Source organism: Falco naumanni, chromosome 1 (assembly GCF_017639655.2).
Source record: "Falco naumanni isolate bFalNau1 chromosome 1, bFalNau1.pat, whole genome shotgun sequence".
Classification (NCBI taxonomy): domain Eukaryota; kingdom Metazoa; phylum Chordata; class Aves; order Falconiformes; family Falconidae; genus Falco; species Falco naumanni.
This window is the reverse complement of record NC_054054.1, coordinates 32250461-32277291: the sequence shown is the minus strand read 5'-3', so window position 1 is coordinate 32277291 and position 26831 is coordinate 32250461. Positions and strand designations below refer to the sequence as shown.

General features: G+C 45.7%; 1 protein-coding gene across 1 annotated transcript; it reads right to left on the bottom strand.

Moving 5' to 3' along the window:
* Window positions 1–381: 381 nt before the first annotated feature.
* LGI2 (leucine rich repeat LGI family member 2) lies at window positions 382–20734 on the bottom strand. The gene is made up of 8 exons (XM_040588205.1): window positions 20529–20734; window positions 20376–20447; window positions 17451–17522; window positions 14197–14268; window positions 13571–13642; window positions 12288–12457; window positions 6989–7153; window positions 382–4342 (listed from the first exon to the last, which is right to left on the bottom strand). The coding sequence occupies exons 1-8, from the start codon at window positions 20732–20734 to the stop codon at window positions 3525–3527; spliced, it is 1647 nt and encodes a 548-aa protein (XP_040444139.1). The 3' UTR covers window positions 382–3524.
* Between the last annotated feature and the right edge of the window lie 6097 nt (window positions 20735–26831).

Here is a 26831-nt window from a genome sequence, read left to right as displayed (position 1 = left end):
ACCACTTAAGTATCTTTTGAAAATTATTTATGAAGACCTCTTGGTTTTGTGGTAAGAAAGAAAGGAAGGAAACAACCGAGTTCCCCATTAACCGGGAATCGTAGTAACAGCTGCATTACATCCTTGTAACACTAGATGGGGTGTAAGGAAAGAGTGAAGGGGAAAGCCAGGGAAGAGCAAAACCTTGGAGGTCCGCGCTACCTCAGGCACAGAAACTGAATTTAATCAAGCCGAGCACAGCTTCCTCCACGTTTTCAAAAGCCAAAACCGATCATGAACGGACGAGGACCCGTTTGCCCACCTTGTACATCCCTCTGGCAGTGTGGATCTTCACAGCATGGGTAATTTAACATGCACAACGCACCACTATTAATCTCATTAACTACATTTTATTCATACATTGAAAGAGTACACACGTGTCAGTAGCATAGACTGCATCAGCTCCTCTTTACTAAAAAAGCTCAATGTATATACAGCCTTAAAATGCTCCCACTGTAGCTATCACATTGTATTAAATCTATGCTTATATAAACTACTGTTCTTTACATAGTTGTATATATTTTAGAATACATTAAAAATTACCAGGTGGCATGTTCTGTTATCCTTTCTCGCTGTCCTGATGGTCTTAACAATTGCAATAAATTATGGATATGCATGGTTTATTTAGTATTCAAAACAATTTCCATTACACAATATAGGCTACGGAGACAAAACCATTGTTGCATTTGGAAAGGCTTTTCCTTGGGAAAGAGCAGAACAAGGCTTTTTGAGACCCTGCCTTTGTTTAATCCTGTGAAATGTACGATAACCTTTTCTTCTTCAAGTGGTGCTCTTTGCCTGCCCTCTTAGCTGCTCTGACCTCCTGTGCACTAACTCAGCAGGACAGGCTGGCGTCCGACTCCAGGCGCCTCCTGAAGCCAGGAGGGATGCAAAGTTGGGCTTTCTGACCACCCAACACAGCTACTCGGCAGGAGCAGCAGCCTGCCTGCAGAATTCATTTCCCTCACTTTCTTCTTCTGGTCCTGTGTGAATGAGCTAGACTCCTGTGGATCACTTTATCCTCTTTATTAAGCCTGCCTCTGCAGAGACCATTTTAATTTAATTCAACTCGATAGCCAAGTCTCAAAATCCCCTTGGCTCTCGAAACGGTACAATCTCCTGGTATGCGATACGCAAGCTCTTTCCCACCATCCTCTTGCTTCCCTTCAAGAAAAAAATGCCAAGATCCAATTTCTCTAAACTAGCTTTTAGCTCTGAATGGTGCCCCTTGCTGAGGGAACAGTACTCACAGCCCTGAAAGAAAGTCCTGGTGCACTGAGAAATGCCCCTCCTCATCAGAAAATCTGCCTCTATTTAAACATGCACTCTTAGCAGAGAAATAATACAAAATGCCTTCCCACAACACAGGTTAAAGAAACGTTGCTTGCCAGCCATACCTGCTTTAAAAAGTAAACTGGGAACGTGGTATGAAAGTGTGTTCACTGTCAGACACATGAGTAACCTCTTCATTTTGTCGGATTTGTTAGCTTAATCCTGGGAGAGGCAATGCTAAAACCTGCTGCAGAGGGTTGGTTTGCATCTGCTGGTCTGATTGAAGCACCAGGACTGACACCACACTGGGATCTGGAGGGCAGCGCTCAATAGTTCAGGTAGCTGGATGGGCGAAGTTGCCAACGTGATTAAAAATAAAACCAGAATGAGCATCTCCATAGAAAAAAAAAAACCCTAACTCATAATTTAAAAACTGAATAAAATTAGTTATGTCTCTGACAGACCAGTAATTTTATTTCATAGCAGTGAGGCAGAAGTTAGGGAAGGCTGTGATGTGTCAGGTCACTGGTAGGTTAGGGCTCCTCACAGGAGTCCTCGTGCATAATCCTCCTGCAGCTTGGATGTTGGAAAGCCTATGTGAACATCTCTGTTTGTGATAATAGGCCATGTTTCACACGTCCAGGGCAAAAATGTGAAGCTCGCTCAGCACACGGAAGGTGAGATAGCCCTGAGTATGAACGAATAAAGGACAATTTCCTTTGCTCTGCCCGCTTTACGCAAAGCCTCCCTATTATGCAATGCAGCAGTGCAGCAGCAAGACATAATAAAACAACCCTCATATGCTAAGTGGTATGAAAATGTAAAGAAACATATTGTGTAAGTGAACAACTGGGGGCTCTGATACACAATTTTGTTGAGTAAGGACGGTGGAGCGCCTTTACAGGAAAATGGCGCCTTGCTCTTATCCTGACAAGAGACTCTGTGTGCCAGGACTGCCCTGTTTAGGCTGACTGAATGCCTTAGCCTGTAGCCACCCAAAACACCAACACAGCACGGTCTGTTCACGTCATCCTGCTTACCCTTCAGTGGATTGGCAACCTGGCAAAAGCCCGGAGCCAGCAAGAGGAAATCCTTCCTGGAGGCAGGGTTAGCTCTAACCTGAAGCAGCTCCAGCTGCCTTCGTTTCAAAAGACTCAGCGATACCGGAGTCATATTTAGATCTCAGCCAGAAGCAGGATTTCCCAAAAACAGCTTGTGATGACCCAAACCTGAATTTATGGCTTGTGAGCTGTACTGAGAAACGAACACTGGAGAATAGATCATCTCATTGCATACAGAGGAGCTACAGCATGGAGGACATGAATATAGTGCTTGTTTCAGGCTAAGCTTAAGCTGTGCCTTCTAGAGTGAGAAATCACAACAGATTTACTTGTTTGAAGTAAAGACCCCAGAATCTACTGGGATCATCAGGAAAACAATGAAATAGGGCAAAATGGGGGGGGGATTTCTGGGACACCTATTAAACCAGAAAGTGGATGGAATTTGTAGTTGATTCATTCATGGCACCATGCAGACCTCTGTTATTTGCTCCAGAAGTGACATACTCTTCTATTCCTGCCTACCCAGTTACTGTGGGATGGGCTACTTGTTATGCACAGTTTGTTGCTGAAATAGTGAATAATGGAAGACAAATGGCAATAGGTTTTTACTTTCCCTTTAACCTAAAATGAATTAAAATGATGCCCCAGACTTATTATAAACCACAAAGGCAGATTTTGAAGACAGACCTCAAGAAACAAAAATAAAGTGTATTCTGGAACATTACTGTTTACTTTCACAATTCATCAGCAACTGTGAAGAACTGGCTCTAGTCTTAAAATCATTACTAACACGTTAGTTTAAGAGTCAAGACCATTTCTATGCTTTGTATGGCTTACTCTTCGCTTTATGAGATATTCAATTCAGGGCAGTTTTCTGCATAAAATTTAGATTATTCTTTTAGATGTCAACATTTATCCTAATGCACTGCACTCTCCTCTGAATGACTGCAGATTGCAATGTGTCTTTGAAAAAGGATAGAACGGACATGTCATGCAGTAACCAAGTAAATGCACTCCCTGATTAATATGCAAGTTTTAAAAGTTCAGAAAATGTCATCATACTCCATAGGTGCACCCTGTTTTTAGAAAGGTCTCTTTTTGTTTTGTTTGTGTATAAATGTCATTCTACACAAATTTCACTCCAGCAGCTTTTCATAAACTCAAGTCAATGATGATATGTTCAAATATTTGAGTGTTTCCTTTAAAACTAGAGGCAAAAAAAAAATCTCTTCGATCCGTTGACACAGCTGTGAAAGACCGTGGTGCTTGCACATAGATTTCTTTAAATAATCTGAAGATCTTCTTTTCACCATCCCACTGGTAAATCTGGGAGAAGGTATAGTCACTTCCCAAGGCTAGGTAGTAATTGTTCTTGAAGGAGAAAGGCTGCAGCGTCATGGCTCCTCGGGATGGAAGAGCCTGTATCTCCACAAACTGTTTGCTATTCCATTTCATAACTCTGGAGTCACCGATGAATCTCGTGAGTGTGATGTATAGGCTATCTTGCATCCTGAAACTCTTCACAGCCAAGACATCTTCCATGTTGGGGATTTCACTGTGTGGGACAAACTTTTTGGAAACTTTGTTCCACTGGAGTATAATGGGAACCTGGGAACGGCTAGAGAGGATTAAATGTGACTTCCCATCTATATCAAGAAACTCGGCATCGGTGTCCCTGAACCACTCATGAAGGGACTGGTATGAGTAAAATCCTTTGTTATTCCACTTGTACACTGTTGACAAACCTGCTTTAGAGCTATCTGCTATGACAAAAAACATTTCACTGTCTATCTCAAAAAGTTCTATATCATTTGGCTTGGAAATGCGAGATACTTCGATATCCTGGAATTTGACAAACTTCGTCCAGCTTTCATCATACTTGTAAATGTGTGAGCCACCAAAGAGCTGTGCCACCACCACAAAGACTTGGTCACCAACAAGAATGGCTTTACATCCCACTATGGACTGACCTATAGCCCAAAGGAAAAAAAAAAAAAAAGCATATATATATATTAGCACAGTACAAAGCACCCTTAGAGCCACAGAAAGATTACCAAAATCACCCCTCCCCTTTTTTAAAGTCACATCATCTCCTAATTTTGCCTTCTGCTACATGCCATCAGAGCTTCTTTTCATGATTTTTTCTCCCCAATAACTGGAAAGATGACTTCAAATGTTGGAAATGTCACAGCCCTCAAATTGTGCAAGTATGATGCACCCTAAAATGCTCATTCCTTTTCATCCACCCTAAAATGCTCATTCCTTTTTATCCAGAATAATTTTTCTTCCTTTCTTTGTTCAAACACATGCCCCCTAATATCCAAAACAATTTTTTAAGCAAAATTTTATTATTGCAAAATATCAAGAGTTGTCATCTCATGACTCAGTAGGCAGCTGAAATTCTCTTATTCCTTGAATGTCCATCTTTCCAGCTTAACTAGAAGAATGAAATATAGTCTATTTTTCTTGGTGCAAGAGGGCCAGAGTCAGCTTTTTCTGCTGTAAATAGAAATATCGATGCATCTTGTGGATATATCACCTGACAGCAGGATGAAAAAGATAAATCTAATTATGTTGTTTCTGTTAAGTATTCCTGAGATTATGTTAAACTAGAAATATTTAGGAATATTGCAGTTGTCAGATTAGAACAGATCAGGTTATGGCCCATTCTGAGAATGTCAAGTCACTATACGCTACACATCAGGAAAGTAACAATTAGACTGTTTGCAAGAGGTTTTGTTGGAAGAAGAGAAGAGAAGAGAAGAATTCCTCTCTGAAGTGCACCCTTGAAGCAGAACCATAACTGCACAGATTCCCCTGTGCGTGCTTGGTCACAGTCACTACAGGAGACTTGCTCCGGCACCTCTGCTCGTCCCCTACCCGTAGCTGTTTCACAGCCAGCCTGGGATGATCTACCACCCTCCCAGTGCAGGAGGTGGGGGATTCATCTCAAGTACCACAAGGTATCTATCTGCAGCGTAGACATGAACGCTCGAGTTGATCATCCAGGCTCTTTCTGGACTAACTTAGTCAAAAAGCACTCCAGAAAAGATTTCACCCAGCCTGGATGTCTCCTTTTGCAGAGGACAGCAATGCCTGTTCTCTGCGTGCTGACTACAAAGGCAATCTTGACAACTAGCTCAGCTCTGTAAGCCCATGTTGTAAAGGGCTAAACTCAGATACCCGAATGCCAAGCACACAGTTAGCAATAAAACTCCCCACAGAGCACATAGCTAGCTCCTGAGCTCGACAAAACACTTTTTAGGCTCCACAAGAGGCTCTTTATGTGCCTGTGTCCCCTGGCAAAATCTCTCAGTTACATTCCAGAGTCCAGATCTCAAGCTCAGGCCCACAGGAACATTGGGCAGTTGTTCGAGAAACGAGCCTGGGCACGTAGGCAGGGTGTGGAGCTAGGACACCAGTCCCCAGCAGAAGTGTCTCCTAATCACGTCATTCACAGGAAGGTGAAATACGTCCAGAAGACAGCTGCCTTTGGAAATGACCCAAACTCTACATTTCATTTCCAGAGCTTTTCTAGAGCTCTGTTAGCTCTCTTTGGGCCACTGACTTCTCAGTTTACATCCACTGGTACATATTCCCCCCTAATGAACCAAAATACAATGAAAGCTAAAAAAGCAAAACTTTTCATTTCCAGAATTTCCTGATGGAGGAGTAGCATCTTGTAAACTTCCATCAGTGACACACATAGCTGATCTGAGGAGGTAGGTGCCTGCTGCCTTTGTAGGCTTCAACACCAGATGACAACACAGCATATTCTTTGTTTCCCAAAATGCAAGGTGAAAAATAATCTTTATCACACGTAACAAGGAACAGGAGGGAAGGATGCTCTGTGGATAAATTTAGCTCCTGAGTCTTCAGAACCAGTAGCTTGAAGTATCTGGGAAATTGGGCAGTGTATAGCAGCAATAAAGACTCTGTCCCTGTGTAGTGGTGTAACTGAGCACCACGAGTGTCAGTTTGGGACAGAACAGTCGTTAGCATTAGAAAATCACCTGGCATCCACATGGGCTTTTTGTTTGATGAGCAACCCGGCCAGGATGCTAATTCAGCATGTTTGCAAATGGAAAGCAAACATGAAAGCTTTACAGCACATGACTTTAGGTAACAACCACGGTTTAAGTATCTCTATGTCACCTTAAGCTGTGAAACATGCTTTCCTGGCCAGCCTACCCTAGAAGCATCCTCCAGACCTATTTCCTATTACATGCAGTAGAGTATTTTTGTATTCTATTTCGCAGGCACTTCGGCAAGAGTAAGGGCTCCCTCAACATATACTTCAACTCACAGTGTGATTCAGGCAGTGAGTGCTAAGCTGGGCCATGGCGTGACAATCACAGCAAGTGTTTGTGCCTTCAAAACAATTTTCAAGATCAGACAAAAAAAGCCTAGATTGTGTCCTACAGCCAGGTTAAATGTGTGTGCATTAACAAGATGCACCACTCCATGAAGTTACTCATGTCCAAACATTACACACTTCGATCTACCAAATTCAACACAGATTCAGGACAGAAACCATCAGCTGGTCCCATCTATGAATATCATCTTTGTGAAACGCCAACACTTCATCAATGCCTGGAGTCCCAGTGTTCATATACCTGTGATATTGTCATAACTCCTGAAATTCATTTCAATGTGATCCCACTCCAGCACCATGCAGTTCTCCATGCTGGGCTGAGCAATGGCAACGAACACATCATTCTTGGAGTTGAACGTATCCACTGAAACTGACTGGTAGGGCAAAATCTGGTGAACAACAAAATCTAGAAACATACATTTACAACAGTTAGGATACATCCTGGCTGGAAATGCAGAGTAAGTGGTCTGCGGCTCATTACAATGATTTACACTAGAAAATGAGTGAAACATCCTGGATTTTGTATATATCACTACCATGGAAGTGTAGGCGCTCACACTAGGCATGCAGCAACAGGGGAAAGCGTCTCCTGCTTTAGGCGTCATAAACTGTCCTCTGGAAATAGAGTTGCCAAGGAGATCAAATAGGTTAACAGTGGCAGAAATCAGGTTTTCCAGCTAGGCTGGCTGGTATCAATGAAATCAGGCTATTGAGAGAGAAGTCTCTTTCCCCACAGCTGGAAGTTGCTTTCCCGTCAAGTGAAATGGCCTTGCTAGAATCACTTTCAAGCTGAGAGACAGCAACTTCCAGCTGAAGTCCAATAACTTCTTAAGTCATGCAAATTTAATCACTAGCAATTTGTGTTATGCTAAACCAGGCAGAAAGTGAAATGATATCTGAAGTTTGCCTGGGGATAACCCCATTTCAGCTAGACCATAGACAAAATGGTGTAATCAAAACCTCAGTTAACATAACGTTTTACGGGGCATTGTAAAGTAGTTTAGGCGTAAAATACAACCAACCTGCAAACTACTATCCAGTGGAAAACTTATCCTAGACACTAAGACTGAGGAGTTGAAGCAACCTGTAAAGACTAGGAGTGTAACTCCAAAATTCAAGATTTTGCCTTAAAATCTAAGTGGCTTTGTAGATTAAACTCTAAAATTCACCCTGGGTGAAGTCAGCAGTCAGCAAAGAGCCAATCTGGGGCAAAGCAAGGAGGCTTGGGTCTGAATTTGATCTGTGGCCTGGCAGCTGGGCAAGGTCATTATTATCAGGAAAAGAAACTGCTATAGCAGAGCTGACAAAGAAAAGCCAGTGCCTGGATCTAGAATGTGGCAGAAGGGCCTGCGCTGAAGTGATGTACGGATACAGACATATAGAAAAGGAAATGCATCTTCTGCCGTGATGGCGTTTCTCTGCAGAACCACACACCGCTCTGTTTCAAGCTCCATTTGCTACATGCCTTCATCACGCACTCCTACGTTGGAAGGGCCTGGGCATCCAGGGATTTTGATGAAATGGTAATTAAGTCCTCACTCGAGTCCCTCATTTTGGTGCATTATGAAATAATTGTTTTTTGAATGAAGAACTCTCTGTCTCTGCATGCTTGAAAGCCTTGCCCTTGAGGAGTTACACTTCCGGAGAATAAAGATAGATGACTACCATTAAACAAACAGAGCAGATTCTACAGCTGCGAAAGAAATGACAGTCTCCATTCTTTGAAGGACTATTACAAATAGAGTTTGGGCTTGATTCATAAATGCTGGTAGGAGAAGAAAGTTATCTTTATTCTCACTGGGAAAATAAAAGGACTGGAGAAAACTGACACCGAAGTATGCAGAAAGTAATAGTCAAGTCATAAATCATCAAAGGTAGCTAAGAATGGGAGAATAGCAGATACAGTCATAGAAAATCAAAGTATTTTTTAAATCTTGAGAAGAAAACCCAAAAAAACTAATCCTGAAAAAGACGTATCCTGAAATCTGAACAGTTGTAAAACACTTTGAGGGAATCTGTGAATTAAAACAAACCAGTCTGTGTGTTAATACCTACTGCTCATTCAGAAATGATTCAGTGTTAACACAGCTATTTTTACTGGTACCTGTCACTGGGCTCTTTATGTCACTGCATGAGTGAAAATGGGTAACAAAAGCAGTCATAATCAGTAAAAAGCAATAAACACTGGTTTTAGCACCAGTCAGAAATACCAGACTAATGCAGAAGAGGGTTACAAAGTAAGGAGATGCTGCCACATCAGGCTTGCCAAAAATCTACATCTTAGGGACTCCATTTAGTTTTACAGGCAGGTCCACATGCCTTGCTTTAATGCTAGAAGGGCTTGTACAGTAAATACTGTGCTGGGGGGTGGGGGTTTCCCAACATCTTCCCAACAGGAGAAGGATGAGGATGTGGCCCTCGCTTTGCCCCTCAGCAGCACGGCTGTCCTGCTCTCCCTCTCGCCCTGATGCACAGCTTTGCTCTCCCAGCCCCAGGACACAGGGGTTTAACCTGCTTTCTGCCGGCCGAGGGCTGGGGTGGTCCTCCCAGCCTCCAGCCACCGCACCGCCTCCACTCCCTCTGCAGCTGGATTGGCATCAGCCATGACGGGTGAGGGACCCAGCACCTTGGTGGTTGGGCTGATTTCCCTTTCAGCAGCCCCTGCTCTGGCTGATCCCAGCACACAGGAGCGCTGATGCTAGCACAGCAGAGGGGCATCACATGGGGAACACTGCAGGACACTAAAGGGAGCGATGATCTGCTTGGGCAGCAGCTCCTAAACTGTATCCTACGACTGGGTTCTCCTCTCCTCGCATCCCATCTTCCCTGCAGTGGAGATTTCTGCTCCAGGTGAGGCTACCCGGGAGCTGGAAGCGCTATGAGGGAGTGTTACCCATCCCTTCCCATCTCCCACCACAGCAGCACAGGTAATCTCCTGCACAGGAGCACCTTCCTTCCAGGCAGCAGGGAAAGAGGAGACCACCTCTTCAAGGCAGCCCCAGCTGGGTAAAGAAAGGGGAAACCAAGATTCCAGAGCTCGGTAGGATGATCCCTGCCAGCACGCCTGGGCAAAGCAAGGTCTAGGCATACACACAGCCTGTTTCCAGCAACTGTGGGAGCACGATGCCCATTTTCCAGTCTCCTGAAAGTAATGACAGGTTCCCCTGACGTGCTTACAGCCACAGCACAGCCCCCTCACACACTGTTGCGGGAGAAAGACAAGAAACGAAGTGAAACAGCTTAACGTGCTTCCATGATGCAAGCTGTGAGGAAATGGAAAAGAGAGAAGCTATCACAAAGAGTTAAAAGTGCAGATCACCAGCACTATGAATTGCTTTCTCTGTGAAGAAGCAATAGGACTACTTTGTTCTTTGGCTCTTTTTTTTTCTTAATTTGGCAGCACCCTCTTTCCATCTCTCCTCCTGTTACCATAGTAGCAGTTCGCTGGAGCCACTGAGATGCACATTTTACCCAACAAACTGCTTTGTTGCCACATTCTACATCCAAGTTATGCTCAACACAGAGTACCAGAGACCACAAGTGACGGAAAGCTTGATCCTGCCTGGCAAAGGAGGGAAATATGATACTAAAGACTGACATGAACAAAAGAGGCTTGAGAGCGCTGCCTGTCGCCGAGCAGGAAAGGGGAATACACCTACAGGGGATGTTGCTGTACTGCAGAGTATGGTACAAGCCCGAGTCTGTGACTAATCAGTCCTCAAGGAATGCATGTGGGCATATTTACACTCCCTTTGGATCTGGGGAGGTAATGGCAGAGAAGAAAAAATCAGCTGTGGCCTGACACCGCAGACCACCAAGGCCACCAGCAGGCTACAGCTTCAGCAAGGTAGCTTCCAGTTCAGTGCAGGGGACGTGAAGCTGTCTCAGAGGTGACACACTCCTGAAGATTTGCATTTCTGCTCTACTTATCCCTGTTTTTTCTTATGGCTCATTTCTGCATGCAGTCTGTCCCTCTCGGACACTTTGTAAGGACGCCAGAGCTCCACGTATTCTGCATCCTCCACTTCCACCAAGCACTGGAGCTCTGACAAGCCTGCTGCTCCTACCCCCAGGCCAGAGGGGTTAGGCACACAGCCCTCCCTCACAGCAGCCAGAGAATAACTGCTTTGAAAACACCCTTTACAGTCTGAAGAATGTATTACAGCTATGTGCTGTGCTGGGAGAGCACTTCTCTGATGGCATTTGAGCAAATATTTAGCTGGGCAATCCTTGCACCACATAACACCTTAGCATGTGGAATTAGATTTATGCTTGATGTTATTTTGCTTACAGCAGACAAAAGGACTAACATTACAGGTGAATTTTGCTTGTTGCAAATGTACAGATAGGTTTCTATTGAGATGTCATCTAAGAGATGACAGAGGGCAGGTAGGTCAGTATAGGTCTGAGGACCAGGTAAATAAGGCTTGGTCTTGCACAGTTAGTGCTATGCAATTTCTTAAACCAGACTGAAATAAAAAAATGTCTGCTTTTACTTTGTATTTTTGCATCTGGGTGATTTGGCAGACACAGGAACATAACTTTGGTACTGTTCTAAGCTACATCGCTCTCCTGCTTTGACATCCTTTTATGTAGCAGATTATCGCACTTTACCTCTGCTGCTCTTCTGACATATTTTTAAATTCTGAGTTCATTCTTTTTCCCTTTTCATATTGCCCTTCAATTACCTTTCATACCTTGTCCTGAAACTTCATTTCACATTAGTAGTAATCAACTTTTCTATTGTCTTTTAATAATGATGACTGACTTAACGACAGATGAGAACCCGAATGCCTCTGATATTACTGTATAGAAAAAAGGCAGAGTGCTGATATCACATACACGAAAGATGAAAAAGAATACTCGTAGCTGATATTCTCAGTTATATGATGTGACTACATTCAAAGATAGGTAACTACGGCTGTTCAGTCACAAAGTATAAGCATAACCACAACCACATGCAAGTTTCTCTTCAATTCCTTCAGCATGCTTTACATTACCTAAAATAAAAATCAAGATCCTAAACAAGACAGTAGTCAGAACATTATTGGACATTTCTAATTTAATGGAGTTCCATGAAGAACTGCTGGCAGTATTGCTGCCACATTTGATGCTATTAAATCGTGGCCTATTGAATAAAAATAACAGATATAGCCACATCATTTGAACTTCTTTTCATTGCTTTCTGTGAAATGCAGAGATTTTTGGAAGCTCATCTGCCATAACTATATGGCCTTATTCCAGATAATAGAAAGCATTCTGTGATGAAAATTAAGTCACAAAGTGAGTCATAATCAAGTCTTTTGGAATATGAATACTCAGAGCTCTTCTCCCATTATCACTTAATCCAAATAAAAACTCGGTACTTACTTCGGCTTCCAAATGTAATTTTCCCATTTTATGCTTGTTCTAGTACTCAGAAGTGCTTTGTATGTAACCCTTTCCTCCCCCCAGGTCATGCTTATAGAAGCGAAAGGGTATATTCTAAACTTCTGATATTTAACCATTTTAGTGTGCTTAGAAATATACATTCTGAATACCTGTAGTGGTGCATTCATAATCAAAACTTGTCACATCATTTAACTTCTTATCCTGATATTCTGCTGGACCAATACACAGGACATCAGAAACAGTGGAATTTGTCATCTTTAACCACAAAAACAACCACTTGGCTTTGCAGTCACACTCAAATTTATTTCCCCTTAAATCTCTAAAAAAACACACAGAAATAAACATATTTGAAAAGGTTGATAGCAATATGAATACTACAGAACTGTTATCACCCTGACATGCTGAATTTAAAAATATCTCAGTAGCCTTTAATCGTTTTTGAACTGAGAACAAGGAAGTTTCTTAAGTTTTATTGGGACTCTCTTACTAGGGACTCTTCTTCACCGAGTGCTGTCCTTGGAAAAACTGTTTCAATCTAGGAAATACGCTCACACGTAGTCGTAGTAATAGAGCACTGTGATTCACGTCTGAAGTCACTCACGCTTATAAGTTTTCATAGGATTAGGACTGTAACATAATAAATTCTGACAGTCTGGTTGTCTGCTGCAACCCCCATTCCCACCATTTACCGCTGACACAGATAAATCCCATTCCTTCCCTGAACTACTCCAGTACCGCTGGTTGACAGAGTGGCCTTGCTGGTACTGTTTCTGCATTACATTAAAATACAGATGTAAGGCTTCTATTTTTCAAGTCATTGCTGATGTGGAGTCAATTTGACCTCCCCCTACTAATGTATGTGTGATTTCAACACTGTACCTGTTCTTCGATCCCTTGGCAATCTTTGTGGCTTACAATTACACTTTGCTGTTTGGAAGAGCCAGGCCAAAAATAGGGGAAGCTGACTAGCAGCTCAGTTACATCAAGAAAACACTGACAGTATGTCAGCAATGTGCTACAACCGCACAAAACCAAGAAAAAAGCATTTTGGGTTTTTTTAATGAATGCCTTTTACTAAGATAATCTCAGGGAATACATGCAACAACAACAGGAAAAAATGTTCAGAGAAACTGTAGTTCTAAAACTCATTGTCTCTCTTTCCCTAAAAAACAATTCATAGGAAACATCAGAAAGAAGTACAATAATGCAAGCTATGTACAGCATCACAAGAAGCAACAGGGATTTGAGAAACAGTTCTTTTAGAGGAGGCTGCCAAGTAAACAATTTTAAAAAGAGAAAAGCTAGAACAACAAAACACACACTTCTTTTCTGTGCAGATACCAGATACAGCACCTCACAAACCCAGAACGTAAAACTCAGAGTAACAGAGTGACAGAAGCAGGCAGTCAATAGAAAGATTCTCATTACTTACAGCTCAATTAAAGAATCTAAATCACTGAAGACATCCCTTGGCAGAGCTTTGAGATGGTTATTGGCCAAAGAACTAGAAAAGAAAATCAGAGCTTAGTATCAATGCTTATCTCTTGTCTGGCTGATTCTTCCTAAGTCTGAGCTCACCTACAGGTTAGTAATTACCTAGTACTGTCCAGCCACTGGCATTGGTAGTAGTTACAGGCACATACAAATTATTCTCATTCAGGAATGGAGATTGCCTGAGGCTCACATAAAGGTAAAAGATACAAAGTTTTTTACTGCCCAGGTGCAAATGTAGCACACAGTGCAATCGCTGAGCATGCCGAAAAGAAACAGGAATGTTAATCACGAGTATGCAGTGTGGTGGTGCTACCAGTGCACCTGTGGGTGACAGCCGCACCCCGACACCAGCCACGAGCGTGCCCAGGCAGCCGAACACAGTGCTGCCCAAGCAGGAATTTTTTTAAGGCCAGTTTTTAATTTGTGGAGGGCACATTGCTGACAGCAGGGGGAAGCTGATGCACAGAGGGAAAGGGAGGTTTTGTGTGTAGCAGAAAAACCAGCAGTCCCCCAGAAGTGTTTTGTTCAAGTACAAATTACTCTGCTAAGTGTTAAATAACTTACAGGTGAGTCAGGTCTCGAAGGCCACGAAATGCATTTCTTGAAATTGTTTCCATTTTGTTTCCTTCAATGAATCTAGGGGGGGAAAAAACGTATAAAATACTTTAATTAACATTATTATTAGCATCACCAGTGCTTTAACTTACGGTCCCCAAATTCAGCAGGTTTCTGGGCAGCCCCTTTAGACTTAAAGGTGGGGAAATCTCGGTGGAGCTGCTCACGTTCCCTTTTCCCCTCTCCTCGGGTGGACTGCACAGAACAAGGCGAGTACCAGGCAGCGCAAGCGAAAGCATATGACACAAACATCCAGCAGAAGAGGAATAAAATGAACAAAGCAAAAACATCGTTCCTCTGTCAGTTAAGTCTGCTCAGCGTGTTTCGCATGAGGCAAGAGACCTGCGCAGGAGAGGATTCTGAGATGGACTTGCAAAGCTGAAGTCCTCCTTTCCTCTCACAAACCGCCTGTGTTTTAAAACTATGGGGCAGCACAGCGATGCCAGGGATGCCCAGGCTGCAGGCGGGCTCTCTGAGGGGCAGCTGCCGTGGCTGCACATGCAGTGCCGCCTCCACACCCCAGAGCCATGACTCGAACCGCAGACATCCCAAGTCTGCATCAATGGCAAGGCCACTGCCTTCTTCTCGGTGCCACAGTTAGATCTCTCCAGCTGGGATGCCACCTCTGCAGGGTGATGGCTGCACACAGGTCATGGCCTTGTGCGCTGGGGGAATGACAACAGGCACATATCAATTCCAAGAGCATGCTGCTCTTCCTGACTCCATGTCAGCATTTAAAGAAAGAGCTGATATTTGAGCATCTTGACCCCTGAGCACTTGAGGATGCATCCGTAAACACACCATCAGCCCTGTAAAGTGATTGCAGCCAGGTGGCCATCAAGATATTGCATGGTACAGCTGTACTTGGATGATGACAACTGCATGCTGACTTTATAAAAGGTTTTATGAGATAAAAGTGTCTCCTTTCCTCCTACGCATCCTTGTTTGCCTTCCAGGGAAAGAGAGGAAAAATGCTATGAGCCACAGTCTCTTCCCGAGAGCCAAGATGGGGATGCAGGAGACAAGTGCTCTTGGTTCTGCAGTTTAGACACAGCCAAAATCCTTCAGGAAGTGGCTGGGACCCTGGCTACATGCAAAGGGTGCGGATGAGAAAGTGCTGTGCCTACATGGAAGACGTTAGAAGAGCGTTAGCTGTTACAAGGCTGTGTGAGGACACAAATTCAATCCACAGAGCAGAGAGCTAAACTGCCTCTTGAGACCCTCACCAGCACCTGGCATCCCTGCACAGCACCAGCTCACCAGTCCATGCAAATAAACACGGCTTCACTGCACACGCTGCAGGAAGGCAATGCAAATTTGGGCTGGGACTCGTAATTTGCTGGATTCCTGAGTCACCAAACCTGGCCTCAAAGGGATGCTACCCTGGGAACACCACTCTGTTCACCAGCAAAGCTCCCATCTTCATCAGACCTGTCTTACCTAACCTCTGCACACAGGGCCAGCTAGTTTAAGGGTGCATCGAATGCTATTATCAGTGCTGCAAGCGCAGCGGGACACAGCTGGAGATGTAGATATCTATGTATCTGCTGTGGGTGCTTCCCAGCTGCTTTTCATCCAGAGACTTTGCTTTGTACACAAAGGAACTTGTCATTCTTGTTTGTCAGTGAGGTTCTCATATTCTCCGTCAGGTCTGATCACTGGTAGCTGAGACACGAGTTATTGAAGCTTTAAGAGTGTTACTAGCTACATGGCCAAAAAAACACGCCAGAGAAAGGCCACTCACACCTGGTTCCCAAAAGCGGGAGGTGTGATTTGCTGGGAAGAGGATGAACTCTGTGGACTTGGCAGGGAGGGTGACCACAACCATTAACCGAGACTACTTGTCCAGCTGCAGCTAAAGGAAATTGAAACTGTAAGGCTTTACTGGTCCACATCCTGTTCCCTGGCTTGCAGCTGGCAGCCAGGGATTTCCCCTTTGACCAGCTGAGGAGGGGCAGGACTTTTTCCTTTGGACAGGGATCTGGCTGCAGTCATTAATGCAACCATTACAACTGCATGTACTGCTGGGATGAGCTCATCAGCATTTGAAAGCAAGTCATTAATGAAAAAACATTAACATGGTTTTCTTTCTTTTCATAAATGTATTGCAAATTAATTTTTTTATTCTAGACACACAGAAAACAGAATTATTATATATCTTGCTATCTCCGAAAAATCCATATGTAGCTGAATCATGGATTTTAGCATATCCATTTACCATTATCCTCTGGTTTTTTGTCTGCAAATTCCATTGTTGGCTGCTCCACACATATCAGACTATTAATCCTGAATATATCCCACCTTAATACCTGTTTGCCTGCAAGACTTTAGCGAGAGTCAGTTCCATAAGCATTGTTCTTCCTTTAGAAAAAGACAGAAATGTTTTCCACAGCTGCCTTTCAGCACAGGAAAGTGGGTGGAAAGAAGAAATTTTTTTCAGATCGTATTCAGAGTTTCAAACATACCAGCTCACGTCCAGTAACAGAGAAATGGCAGTTCTTCAGAGTATGAAGTGAGGACAACCTGGTACCAGGGCTAGTAATTTTTTTAAAGAAAAAAAGTAAACTAAAAAAAAATAATCAAAAAAGATAGATTTGGAAATGAAGGTAATGTAAAAATCAACTGCGTAAAGGAGAGTTAAATAAATTTAAATTATACTATAAATAACTGTAATAATATATTTTCATATATTTATTATTATTTGTAATATAATAATAAATGCCATGGGCATTAAAGGGATATCAGAAAAAAGGTTAAGTTGGAGAAGAAAGTTGGGGGAAGAGAGCTGGTCTGGTAATCGGGGTTGTTCTGGACAGCACACGGACACTCTGCAACTCCTCTTCAGGCCGCCAGCAATCCGGGAGCGGCTCCCCCACCTCTTCCTGAGGTTCAAAGCCCATCGACAGCAACGGCACTGTGCTGGAAAGCCAAGACACGCTCTTGCTAAGCAATGCCTTTTCGGTGTACTGTAACTGCACAGAGCCACCTTGCATTCATGGCGTATTTCAAAAATCCACTGCAACCTCTGAAAAATGGTGAGCCACCATAAAGAACATTTGCACAACAGTGGAACATAAATCCTTCATCTCCCCTGCTCCTGGTAACCACAGTGAAGACTAAGACTTCACAGCAGGAATCTTGGCAGCTTATCAAAACATCTTGATTTATAAAGGACAGGGAAAGACATAAAACACCAAACTTACAGGTATTCTAGATGGAAGAGACCAGCAAAGGCATCATCTCGTATAACAGTGAAGGAGTTGGAGTTCAGCAAGCTGAAAATGGAGAGCAGGCATTAGGAAAGCACATTAAAACCTGACAAGCTGGATTATGCTTGTTGTGTTTATTGCCCATGACCAAACTAATCTTACTGACTTAAGCCCATATTGCCCCACCAATGCAGCACACATAAAAGACCGTGGCATGGTCTATAAAAAAAAAATATATCAAAGACATAATGTGATACTAATTAATGTCCACTACTCCCCAGGAAAAATGCTCGCCATGCCATTCACTTTGGTTAAATGCAAGCTGGTCCTTGACTCTCTGGTCCCCTGAGCAGGACAAGCCACCTTTAGAGGGTGAGTGTAGACCTCAGTTGCCCACCACCCCTCCAGCCACACTGACAATTTTCAAGAAATCGTCGCAGCACCACTCCTGAGCTCCCAAGCGCCAGCTCCCATTTTATGCAGTCGCAGCACTGCCTCAGCACTCACTCATTCTGCGCTCCCAGGGGGATGCTCCGAGACTGACCCACAGACAGGCTACAGCCCCCAGCGTGGGGAGGACAAAACACAGGTCACACAGCCAGTTTGTCAGCTGGAAACACAGACCTGCCCAAAGTGCTAGAGACAGAAAGTCCTGCTGATCTTGCAAAGCAAAGTCCCGTGTCTGCAGGCAGCAAGGAAGAGCGGTGGTGCCGACTGCTCCAGGCACCACTGCCTTGGCCTCCCATGTGAACTTCAGGGACAAAACACTTTAGAGCTGCACTGGAGCAGCTGTCACCTGAGCCAGGACAAGGCAGTCAGGGTCAGAAGGATGCCACAGAGGCTTTGCCAGCAAAGTTCCTTCTTTGCTGTATCAAAGCACAACCGTGGACGATCTCCAATGATGATGTTCAAAGGGACAGAGAGTGATCTCCTTTTAAGAAAACAGCAACACTTTTTATTTGGTCTAAAAATCAAACACTACTCAAATCATTTTTGGAAAATCTCAGAATTTTCTGCTATGACTGAATATGCCTCTACTAATCGCTTTATTACAGTAACTTATTAATCCTCTTTCTATATGGTTTTAGGCATTTTACTAAAATTAATTTAGAAGACTAATGAACATGAAATGCAAACCTTCCCTGTGATCCTCGGTTATTATGCTAATACTAGACAAATGCTCCTTAAATTATCCCAAAGAAATCTGACAAAGATGCAGACTGCCATCAAAAATAAATCCTTGCGTTACTATTTTACCATGGCTACTGCCACAGAACACATAGTCCTGAGGTACCCAAGTGCTCAATTATGCACGTATCTCTTTTGTCATTTAATTATTCTTTTTTCTCATGTTTGATGGGAAATATCGCAAATTACACTAAGCAACAAAACCCGTCAGGGCCCAAGGTAGTGGCGGTGGTGGTGACACTGCCCTCTGGCTCCCACAGCTGATTTACTGCATAAAGAGATGGGCAACTTGTGACTTTCTCAACACCTGATCTCTACCCCACCACCCCACACCCCCCAACTTCTCCTTCTGGAAATCTACTACTACAGCTAAGGAAAAGGGATAACCTTCAGCTACTCTTCCTCCCCCTTCCCAGTAGCGCTATCCAAAACAAGCCAGATTCCCCCCCCGTCTCTAATTCCCCACCGACATTTTCTCTCAACCCACCCTTGGACTCACCCCCTCCTTTCCCCGCTGGCACAGGTCTGCTGTTTGACCCCATTCACTGGTGGTCAAAGCCCCCCTGCCCAGGGCTCTGTGCTGGCCCCCAAGTCCCACAAAAACCTGGGTTTGGGACCAGTGCCATGCAAAAGAAGGTGAAAGCCTCCAGCCCTTGCTTTGCCCACTTCTCCCCAGCATTTTCCATGGGGTGCTGCTCCTCGCGAGCGAGACAGGCCTTGGAGTCAGAAGGGGGGCGATGCCTGAGGAGAAGAGGCTGGCCATCCGGCTACTAGGTGCTTTCAGGGACTACCTCTCGCTAAGACCAATTTTAACACCTAGCTCTCTGGCAAGTGCTTACCCTGGGTTTCTGGCATGCCTCACATCTTTTTGCTGATTTTTTCTTTGCAGTGTGTCTTTGCCTGGGCGTAAGCGGGTCCTTACAGGGGGAGGTGGGAGTTGCCCGCTCGGCACGGGGTGTCACCGGCAGGCCGTGCTGGGCTAGGCAGGGCACAGCAGCGCCTTGGCTTCGCTGTAGGCTACTGGAGAAACCAGCATCCAGGCTCCCCTGGGGGGTCACGGCGCACTCTGTGCCTTCCCAGCTGCTGCCCCCCCGGACAGCTAAATCAAAGCAGGTTTGGGTAAGCTGCACAAGCTGCCGGCACACGCCTCACCGCGCCATGGGCACGACCCCACGGCCTGCCCCAGGTGGGAGCGCCCAGAGCCCATGCTCTCTCCTGGGAGGCCCACCGTGTCGGCAGCCATCTGCGGGGCTGCCCTCCGAGCTGGATGCTGAAGCACGGAGGGTCGCTGCAGACACCACCAGCACTTCAGGCACGGGGGCTTTCTCCCAGGTGTGTCCCGCAGCCTCCGCGACGTCCCAGAGCCCGCGCGAGCCTCCCGGGCACGCAGCGAGCAGGAGTGGGAGCCACCACAGGACTCCGGGGATGGCTGGGTGGGTGGGTGAGCAACCCGGCCCTAAACTTATTAAAGCTGAAATTAAAAAAAGAAACCCACGACAGGGGCTTAGGGCACCGGAAAACATTTTGTCCTCCTTCAGTAACTAAATACGTGCTTATGAAGTGGTTTGCCAGCGGGAAACGCATCCCTCGGGCAGCAAGCGGCGGCCACCTCGGGCGGCTGCGCAAGCCGGGGGTTCACCCGCTCCCTGCCTGGCTGCCGGGCGCCCGGGACCCCTGCGGAGGAAGGGGCGAGCGCTACCTGGGCGCCGCCTTCCCCGGTGCCATACTTACAGCAGCTGCAGGGAGGGCAGGTGGGAAAACATCCTGTCCTTGACTTCGGAGAAGGTCCCGTTTACCAGGCTCCTGGAAAAAGAGCAGCCACCCGTCAGGCGGGCCGGCGCCGCGCCCCCCGCCGCCCCCCGGCGCGGCGCGCCCCGCACTCACAGGGAGCCCAGGCCGGCGGGCAGGCTGCGCGGCGCGCCCGCCGCCCCCACGCACAGCGCCGACTCCCGCCAGCAGCTGCAGGGCGGCGCGCAGCGCGCTGGCCTCCGCGGGGCGGCGGGCGGCGGCAGCAGCAGCAGCAGCGGCAGCAGCAGCGGCAGCAGCGCGGTGGCGGCGCAGGGCGCCAGCAGCCGCAGCGGGCCCGCCATGCCGGCCCCGCCGCCGCTGCCCGCCGGCCGGCGGCCGCTCCCCGCCGCCTCCCGCGCCCTGACATCAGCGCGGCGCCGCCCCGCCGCTGCGCTGCGCTGCGGGGCCGGGCCGGGTCGGGCCGGTCCCGCCGCCGCGGCCGGCCGGGCGGTGCGAGGGGCGGTGCGAGGCGGGGGCTTGGCCCTGCCGGGGGCAGAGCTCGGGGTGCCCCCGCTCCCGGCGCCCCGGGGGTGCTGGTCCGGGGGGCTGCTGGTTTTCTGGGATGTTCCCGCAAGAGAGCTGCGGGTCAGAGGAGCCGCTCGGCGTCAGGACGGCTGCTTGTGCCGCGGGGTCGGAATTCACGTTAAGCACAAAGCGGTACAGCTGCTCAGGGCAGCCTGCGCCGCCGACTAGTGCGGTGTCCGGCGTGAGTTACCTCCCTGCCGGCTAGCCTGAATTTCGTTAGGAAAGGCTCACGCTTTTTAAGTAAAGCAGTCTTTCTAGCGTGAAACTGTACGAACTTTCTTAAGGGAGATAGATGTATATGTAGTTTACATTGCACACTGCATAGTCATGCTTACTAAAGGACCCCAGCTCGTTGCAAGGACGAGGATGGCAGACCCCCCCTGAAGCAAAAGGGATACCCCTTGGGCTACTGAGGTGACACCAGCATCCTCACCCCCCCCCCCCCCGACACTGCTGTGCAACCCGCCATCATCTGGCAGCACAGTAACTGTAGCCAGACCACTCCAGGGACACCCAGAGCAAGAAAGAAGCAGATGGATGATGACGCCACAGAATTATAGTTGCTTTGCAGTAGTCTGTGCGCGTGTTAATAAGTGATAGATCAAATCATGTTGTATCTGAACACTTGAAAGGGATCAGAGCTGTGTGTAAAACCACACTCGGGGTGACCCAATTTGAATGGGACGATGCCCCATGCACATGAACAAAAGCATTGCTCTTGTAACTCTGTCTCTTGTCTCTGAGCCTCGCCTCTCGGTCGACACGGGCCAGTTGCAAAATTTTCATGAGAGCTCCCACTGCTGCAACTTGTGTCTGCTGCCTCTCACCACTGACTGCACAGCTCCCACATAGCCTCCCGCGAGGCAGCCAAAGACAGCAGTAAGCCTCCTCTTCTTCGTGCTGAGCAGACCCACATTTCATCATCTCCACCCATACATAATCAGTCCAGCAGGCAAAAATTCACAAAGTGTGAGCAACACCCAAGTTAACGGGTTAATTCCTTTATCATCTGATCAGGTAGAAATAAGACAGAGAAATTACTTGAGGTCGGTGTTATTCCCAGTCTTCTTTGCTTGGTTTTATCTTTTCAGTGATTTTAATGATTCATGTAATACCACTTTTCAGAGGAGCTGTTACGCACTGCATCTGCATCTTAATTCATCAGCCACAATAATCCCAGGATGTTTATTTCATTGGCAAGCAGACAGAAATTGTTGTGAACCCTGAGCCCTGTTGGATTTTCCTGTCATTCTCTTCCAGCTGGGTACTTTATCCTGAGGTCACTGTAAGTCCCCCAAAATAAATACAAGAACACCACCAGAAATCAAAAACTTTTGATACTGCCTTTCACAGCACCCTTCTGGACAAAATATCCAGCACGCAGCTAGACAATTCCTTAAGACGCCGGGTGAGAAATTGGCTGATGGGTCTGGCTCAAAGGGTTATGGCAAATAGAGCTGCTTCAGGCTGGCAGCCGGTCACGGGTGGGGTTCCCCGGGGCTCAACTTGTGCTCAGCACACTGTCAGGAAACACAGTTTCAAGGTCCGGTATTGCTGCAAGGTTTTAAATGTCTTAGATGCTGTATTGGTATGTAAAGCACCTTCTCTAAAAGATACACACCTATTTCATCCCAAAGAGTTTAGGACCCCAATTCCACAACTCAGTTCTGCAGCTTTCACTGGTGCTAAGCTCTTCCATGCAGACCTCTAAACATCCCAGGACACTCCAAAAGGGGAACTTATTTACCTGCTGTCACTGCTCACAATTAATTTTGCTGACAGGGTGTTTTCTGATTTAACTGATTTAAATGGGTTTTATTTGTCAATCATTTCCCCCTCCCTGGGGAAGAGGAAGGGGGATTTTCTCCCGTTCTCCCCACCTGGGGTGTTTTCTACAGCTTCGCCTGCAGCAGACCTGCTCCACTCAGTGAGGGGCTGCCAGGTACAGACCGCTCTCTCTGGAGGCCTTGGAGGTCAGAGGAGGATGAGGTGGAAGGAGAGGCAGGTGCAGTGGGGCTGGGGTACTGCACAGGAGGGAGCTGGCACGGAGAGCGAGGGCTTTGACAGAGGCTGAGGAGAGAGCCTGGAGTGCCAGCAGGATGCAGCAGACGGCCCTGTCTTGCTGAAATTAAAAATGAATGATTGCCTTGGAATATTCACATGACAGAAAACAGGTGTGTGAGGGGGTTAGAAATATAAATATGCATATACATACACACATATAAATTTCCTTAAAAGAACATAAAAAACCTGCTTGTTTTAAAAAGCCGTGTCTATTGTATCCGTACAGTAGCCCTGTATAAAAACAAAATCCTCTCTCTTCTTTGAGAAGGAAAAAGTTGTTGAAATAGAGCACCAAAGAATGAGAAATAACACTGAAATGTGCATTCTGTTGCCTTCCTTCAAATTCCAGTTCATGGGCTTAGGTGATTTTTTATGTAGACTTGCAGGTGCATCCATTTAAGTCATGCCACAAATAAATGCAGTCAGCTGCATATGAATGATTGCGCTATCAGATACCCATAGATAAAATGGCATTTCAAACCAGTAACACAAGCATAGGAGCACTCAGACAGTATGTCAACGGGCATGATATCAAAATCTGAACAGATACATGAGGTGCAAAGGATATGCCATGTCTTTCAGCAGTCACCCTAACCAAGTGTGCCAGGAAACATGCAGGTCCCCTGGGACACCACCACATGTACCCCAGTGCAGACGTGTACAATGCTGCACGTGATCCTCCAAGTGGATGTTAAGTGGAGGATATTCTGATTCCCAGGTAAGTACAGCTCAGACATCTTGTCACTTTGATGTACGATGTTATCACAGTCATTTCTGCGAACAGGACGACTCTTTCTCTTTTCCAAAATCTCAGGTATTTATCTTGGATTGCAAAGAGAAACAGAATCAGACAAACATTTAGAAGCACATAAATATTAAAATAAATACCCTGATGTGAAAGTTATCAGCTCTGTTTCTTCAAGAACAGGAAGGTTTTTTTCACATGTTCTCATTTTCATGTCTCAATCCCTGCTTTATTGAGTAAATACTAACATAAATGCTTTCACTGTATTTTTTCCTGTAGCTTGACAGAAGTGGACAGTAATGGACAAAGAAATGATCAGCTCACCCCATACAAAATGGGAAGTATAGAAGGGAAGAACGCTTCAACCTTTTGTCTGAGGAAATTTAATTGCTAGGTTAATTTGCAAATAAAAATTAGTTTTGTTGGATCATGACCAACCACCTGCCCAAAGTAAGAAATTTGAAAAAAAAAACTGTGGGTGAAAGGAAAGTATGTCAGTGGAAGTGTTCCTGCTATGAGGACTCTTAATTGCTTGTGACCCTGCTGTGGAAGAAGGTATGGGAAAATTTATGCTCTGAGCAATATTCATCTTGCTGAGTGTTTTCCTTTCTTTCTTCACTCATGGTTGATGTGACCTTTTTGGACTCCAACTGCTAGAGGAGATGTACTGCAACATGCAGAGTACATTATTATTATCTTGAACGTTCTCCAGCTTTCATACCAAATGTTTAGTCTGCTTGGTCAGGATTAAATGCCCTTTGCTTTTGACTTCTGAAGATTTCTGGTCCAGATCGCGCACCTGGTATATTACTGCAGTTTTCTTTTAAAGAAGCACAAAAGGGATTTTCTTTGCTGAACTGCAGCACTGCAAGGTAGGCTTTTATAAAAAATATCTTAGAAAAATATTCTCAGACATCAAACAAAAGTACAGATTGCCAAATCCCACTTTGGAAGAGCTGGCCAGTCCTCTGCAATGACACCCTGCTCACCAGCCCTGGCTTCTTACACCCGAGGTGTGCTGCGCACCATGTGTGGTGGGGGTGGTTATTCATATCACACCAGAATAAGAGGACTTGGTCAAACGTGTTGTCCTTGCTTTCATGTTTACCAAAAGCCCCCTAAACAGGGATTCACAGTGGCTCCAAACCCCCAGATCTAGAAAGGACTTACACAACCCAGAAAGGTTTTCACATGTGGCTTCACCTATGGTCCTACCCTGCAATAAGTCTTCTTGAGAAAAGGTATTAACAGTATATTAGCATCACATATAGAACAAAAGCTTAATAGACAGAACAATCCATATGCCTTTCTCTTTCTTCACTTGTGAAGGTCTAAGACACCAAAGGAGCTGCAAGTTGTTGTTTGAAAAGCAAAGTGAACAGCATCTGACCTCAGGCTGTACATGCACGTCCCCCTGCACCTCCCCTCCCTGCAGCGTCCTCACCCACCTGGGATCTGTGCTTCCCCACTACCCCAGTTTCAGCAATCTCATGCAACAGTCGTCCTCCTTCCCAACAGCCCTATGTGGCATATGAAGGCATGGACCCCATGTGAGATCTTTTATTTCATACATGAGTGCTGATTACATGCAATCACTCATCCACCCAGGTTCTGCCTTGGAATATGCCTACATGCAGCAGAGCACCTTTGCAGCCAGTTCACACTCCACTGAGCTCTTTGTCTTTCTCCATGCCCATCTCAGGAGGTCTCTTCTTCCCTGATACTTAAGATGTGGGAGGCTTTGTGCACACCCCTCATTAGGAGGCTTTGGGCATGCCCCTTGCTGCAGACAGGTGTGCACAGAATTAATTTGCAGGTGACCTCAGAGAGCCAGAGTTAGTGCTAGTTGCTTCCTCACTACATTGTAGGCATAATCACTCTGCAGCCTGGCACCCAGATAACGAACAAAGGCTTTGCTCAGAAAGGGCCCTTCCAGCTCTGTGCCCCACCGCTGTGCCTGCCCACCAAGCAGGAAACTGGACGTGCCTCCATCTGGCACCGTGCTCTGGGTGTGCCCAACCCAGCTGCCACCAAGTGCTGGGCGCTGCAAAGGGTGAGCAGAACGAGGAGCGGCTGAGCGCTCCTTGCCTGCCCCTCAGCTCTTCTTCCCACTGCCTGTCAGTGGGAACTCAACATCTCTGCATCCTCCAACCTCCCCTCCAAACTGGTTCAAACTGAACGAGCTCAAAGTTATCAAAGGGTTCTGGCAAGCAGACGCAAATGCAAACAGATAGTGCAATAACAGAAGTCTCATTTCTTTAGGACACCAGGCAAAAGAAAAAGCCAACAGGCAGGATGACAATTCTATGAGAAAAAGAGATTTTCATATTTGCAGGATGACTGCATTTCAGTGTTTCACTATGTGAAATTTGGTGTGCTATTTGACCACCTAACCTCCCAAAAAATCAAGAAGGAATTTTATTTTTTCTCATTCCACCTTAAACTGGGGAAAAAGTATTTCTAAATTAGACTTGTAAATTAAAGAAAACTTAATCCTTTATATTCTTAAGGACAGAATATCTGTAGTATTGGCTACATAAGAAGTGGTCCATTTGTGAGTGGATTATGTGCTTTGAAATGAATGAAACAGAATTGCTGTATTTTTTTTCCATGTATGGTCAAAACTCAGATAACCTGCAGCCCCTTAAAAGCATGGGCACTTGAAAATAGATCCTGAGATAACCCATAATTTCAGATAACCCACAAAAAGAGACAGGGAGGCTGTGGGAGAAGGAAAGCAGGCTTTGTGGGAGTCATGGCAGGGGGCTATTAAGATACAGAAGGCTTGATTTTGCCTCGTATATGCCTGTTTACTGACAAATTGTACAATCGACTAATAAATTTTAATGCCATTTAATCAGCTGCGGTTCCCTGACCATTTCACCCCAATTCCACTTACTGATTTCATGTGCACTGAACTACTTCAAACCTTGCCATTCAGCCCCATACAGCACCCTTACGGAACAAACAGTCGCTGTGTTTTAGGAGAGGATCAATTCTCTGCAGTCCCAATTTCCCTGAAAATGACCCCAAACTGGCTTCCACACTTTCAAAATGAAGTTCAT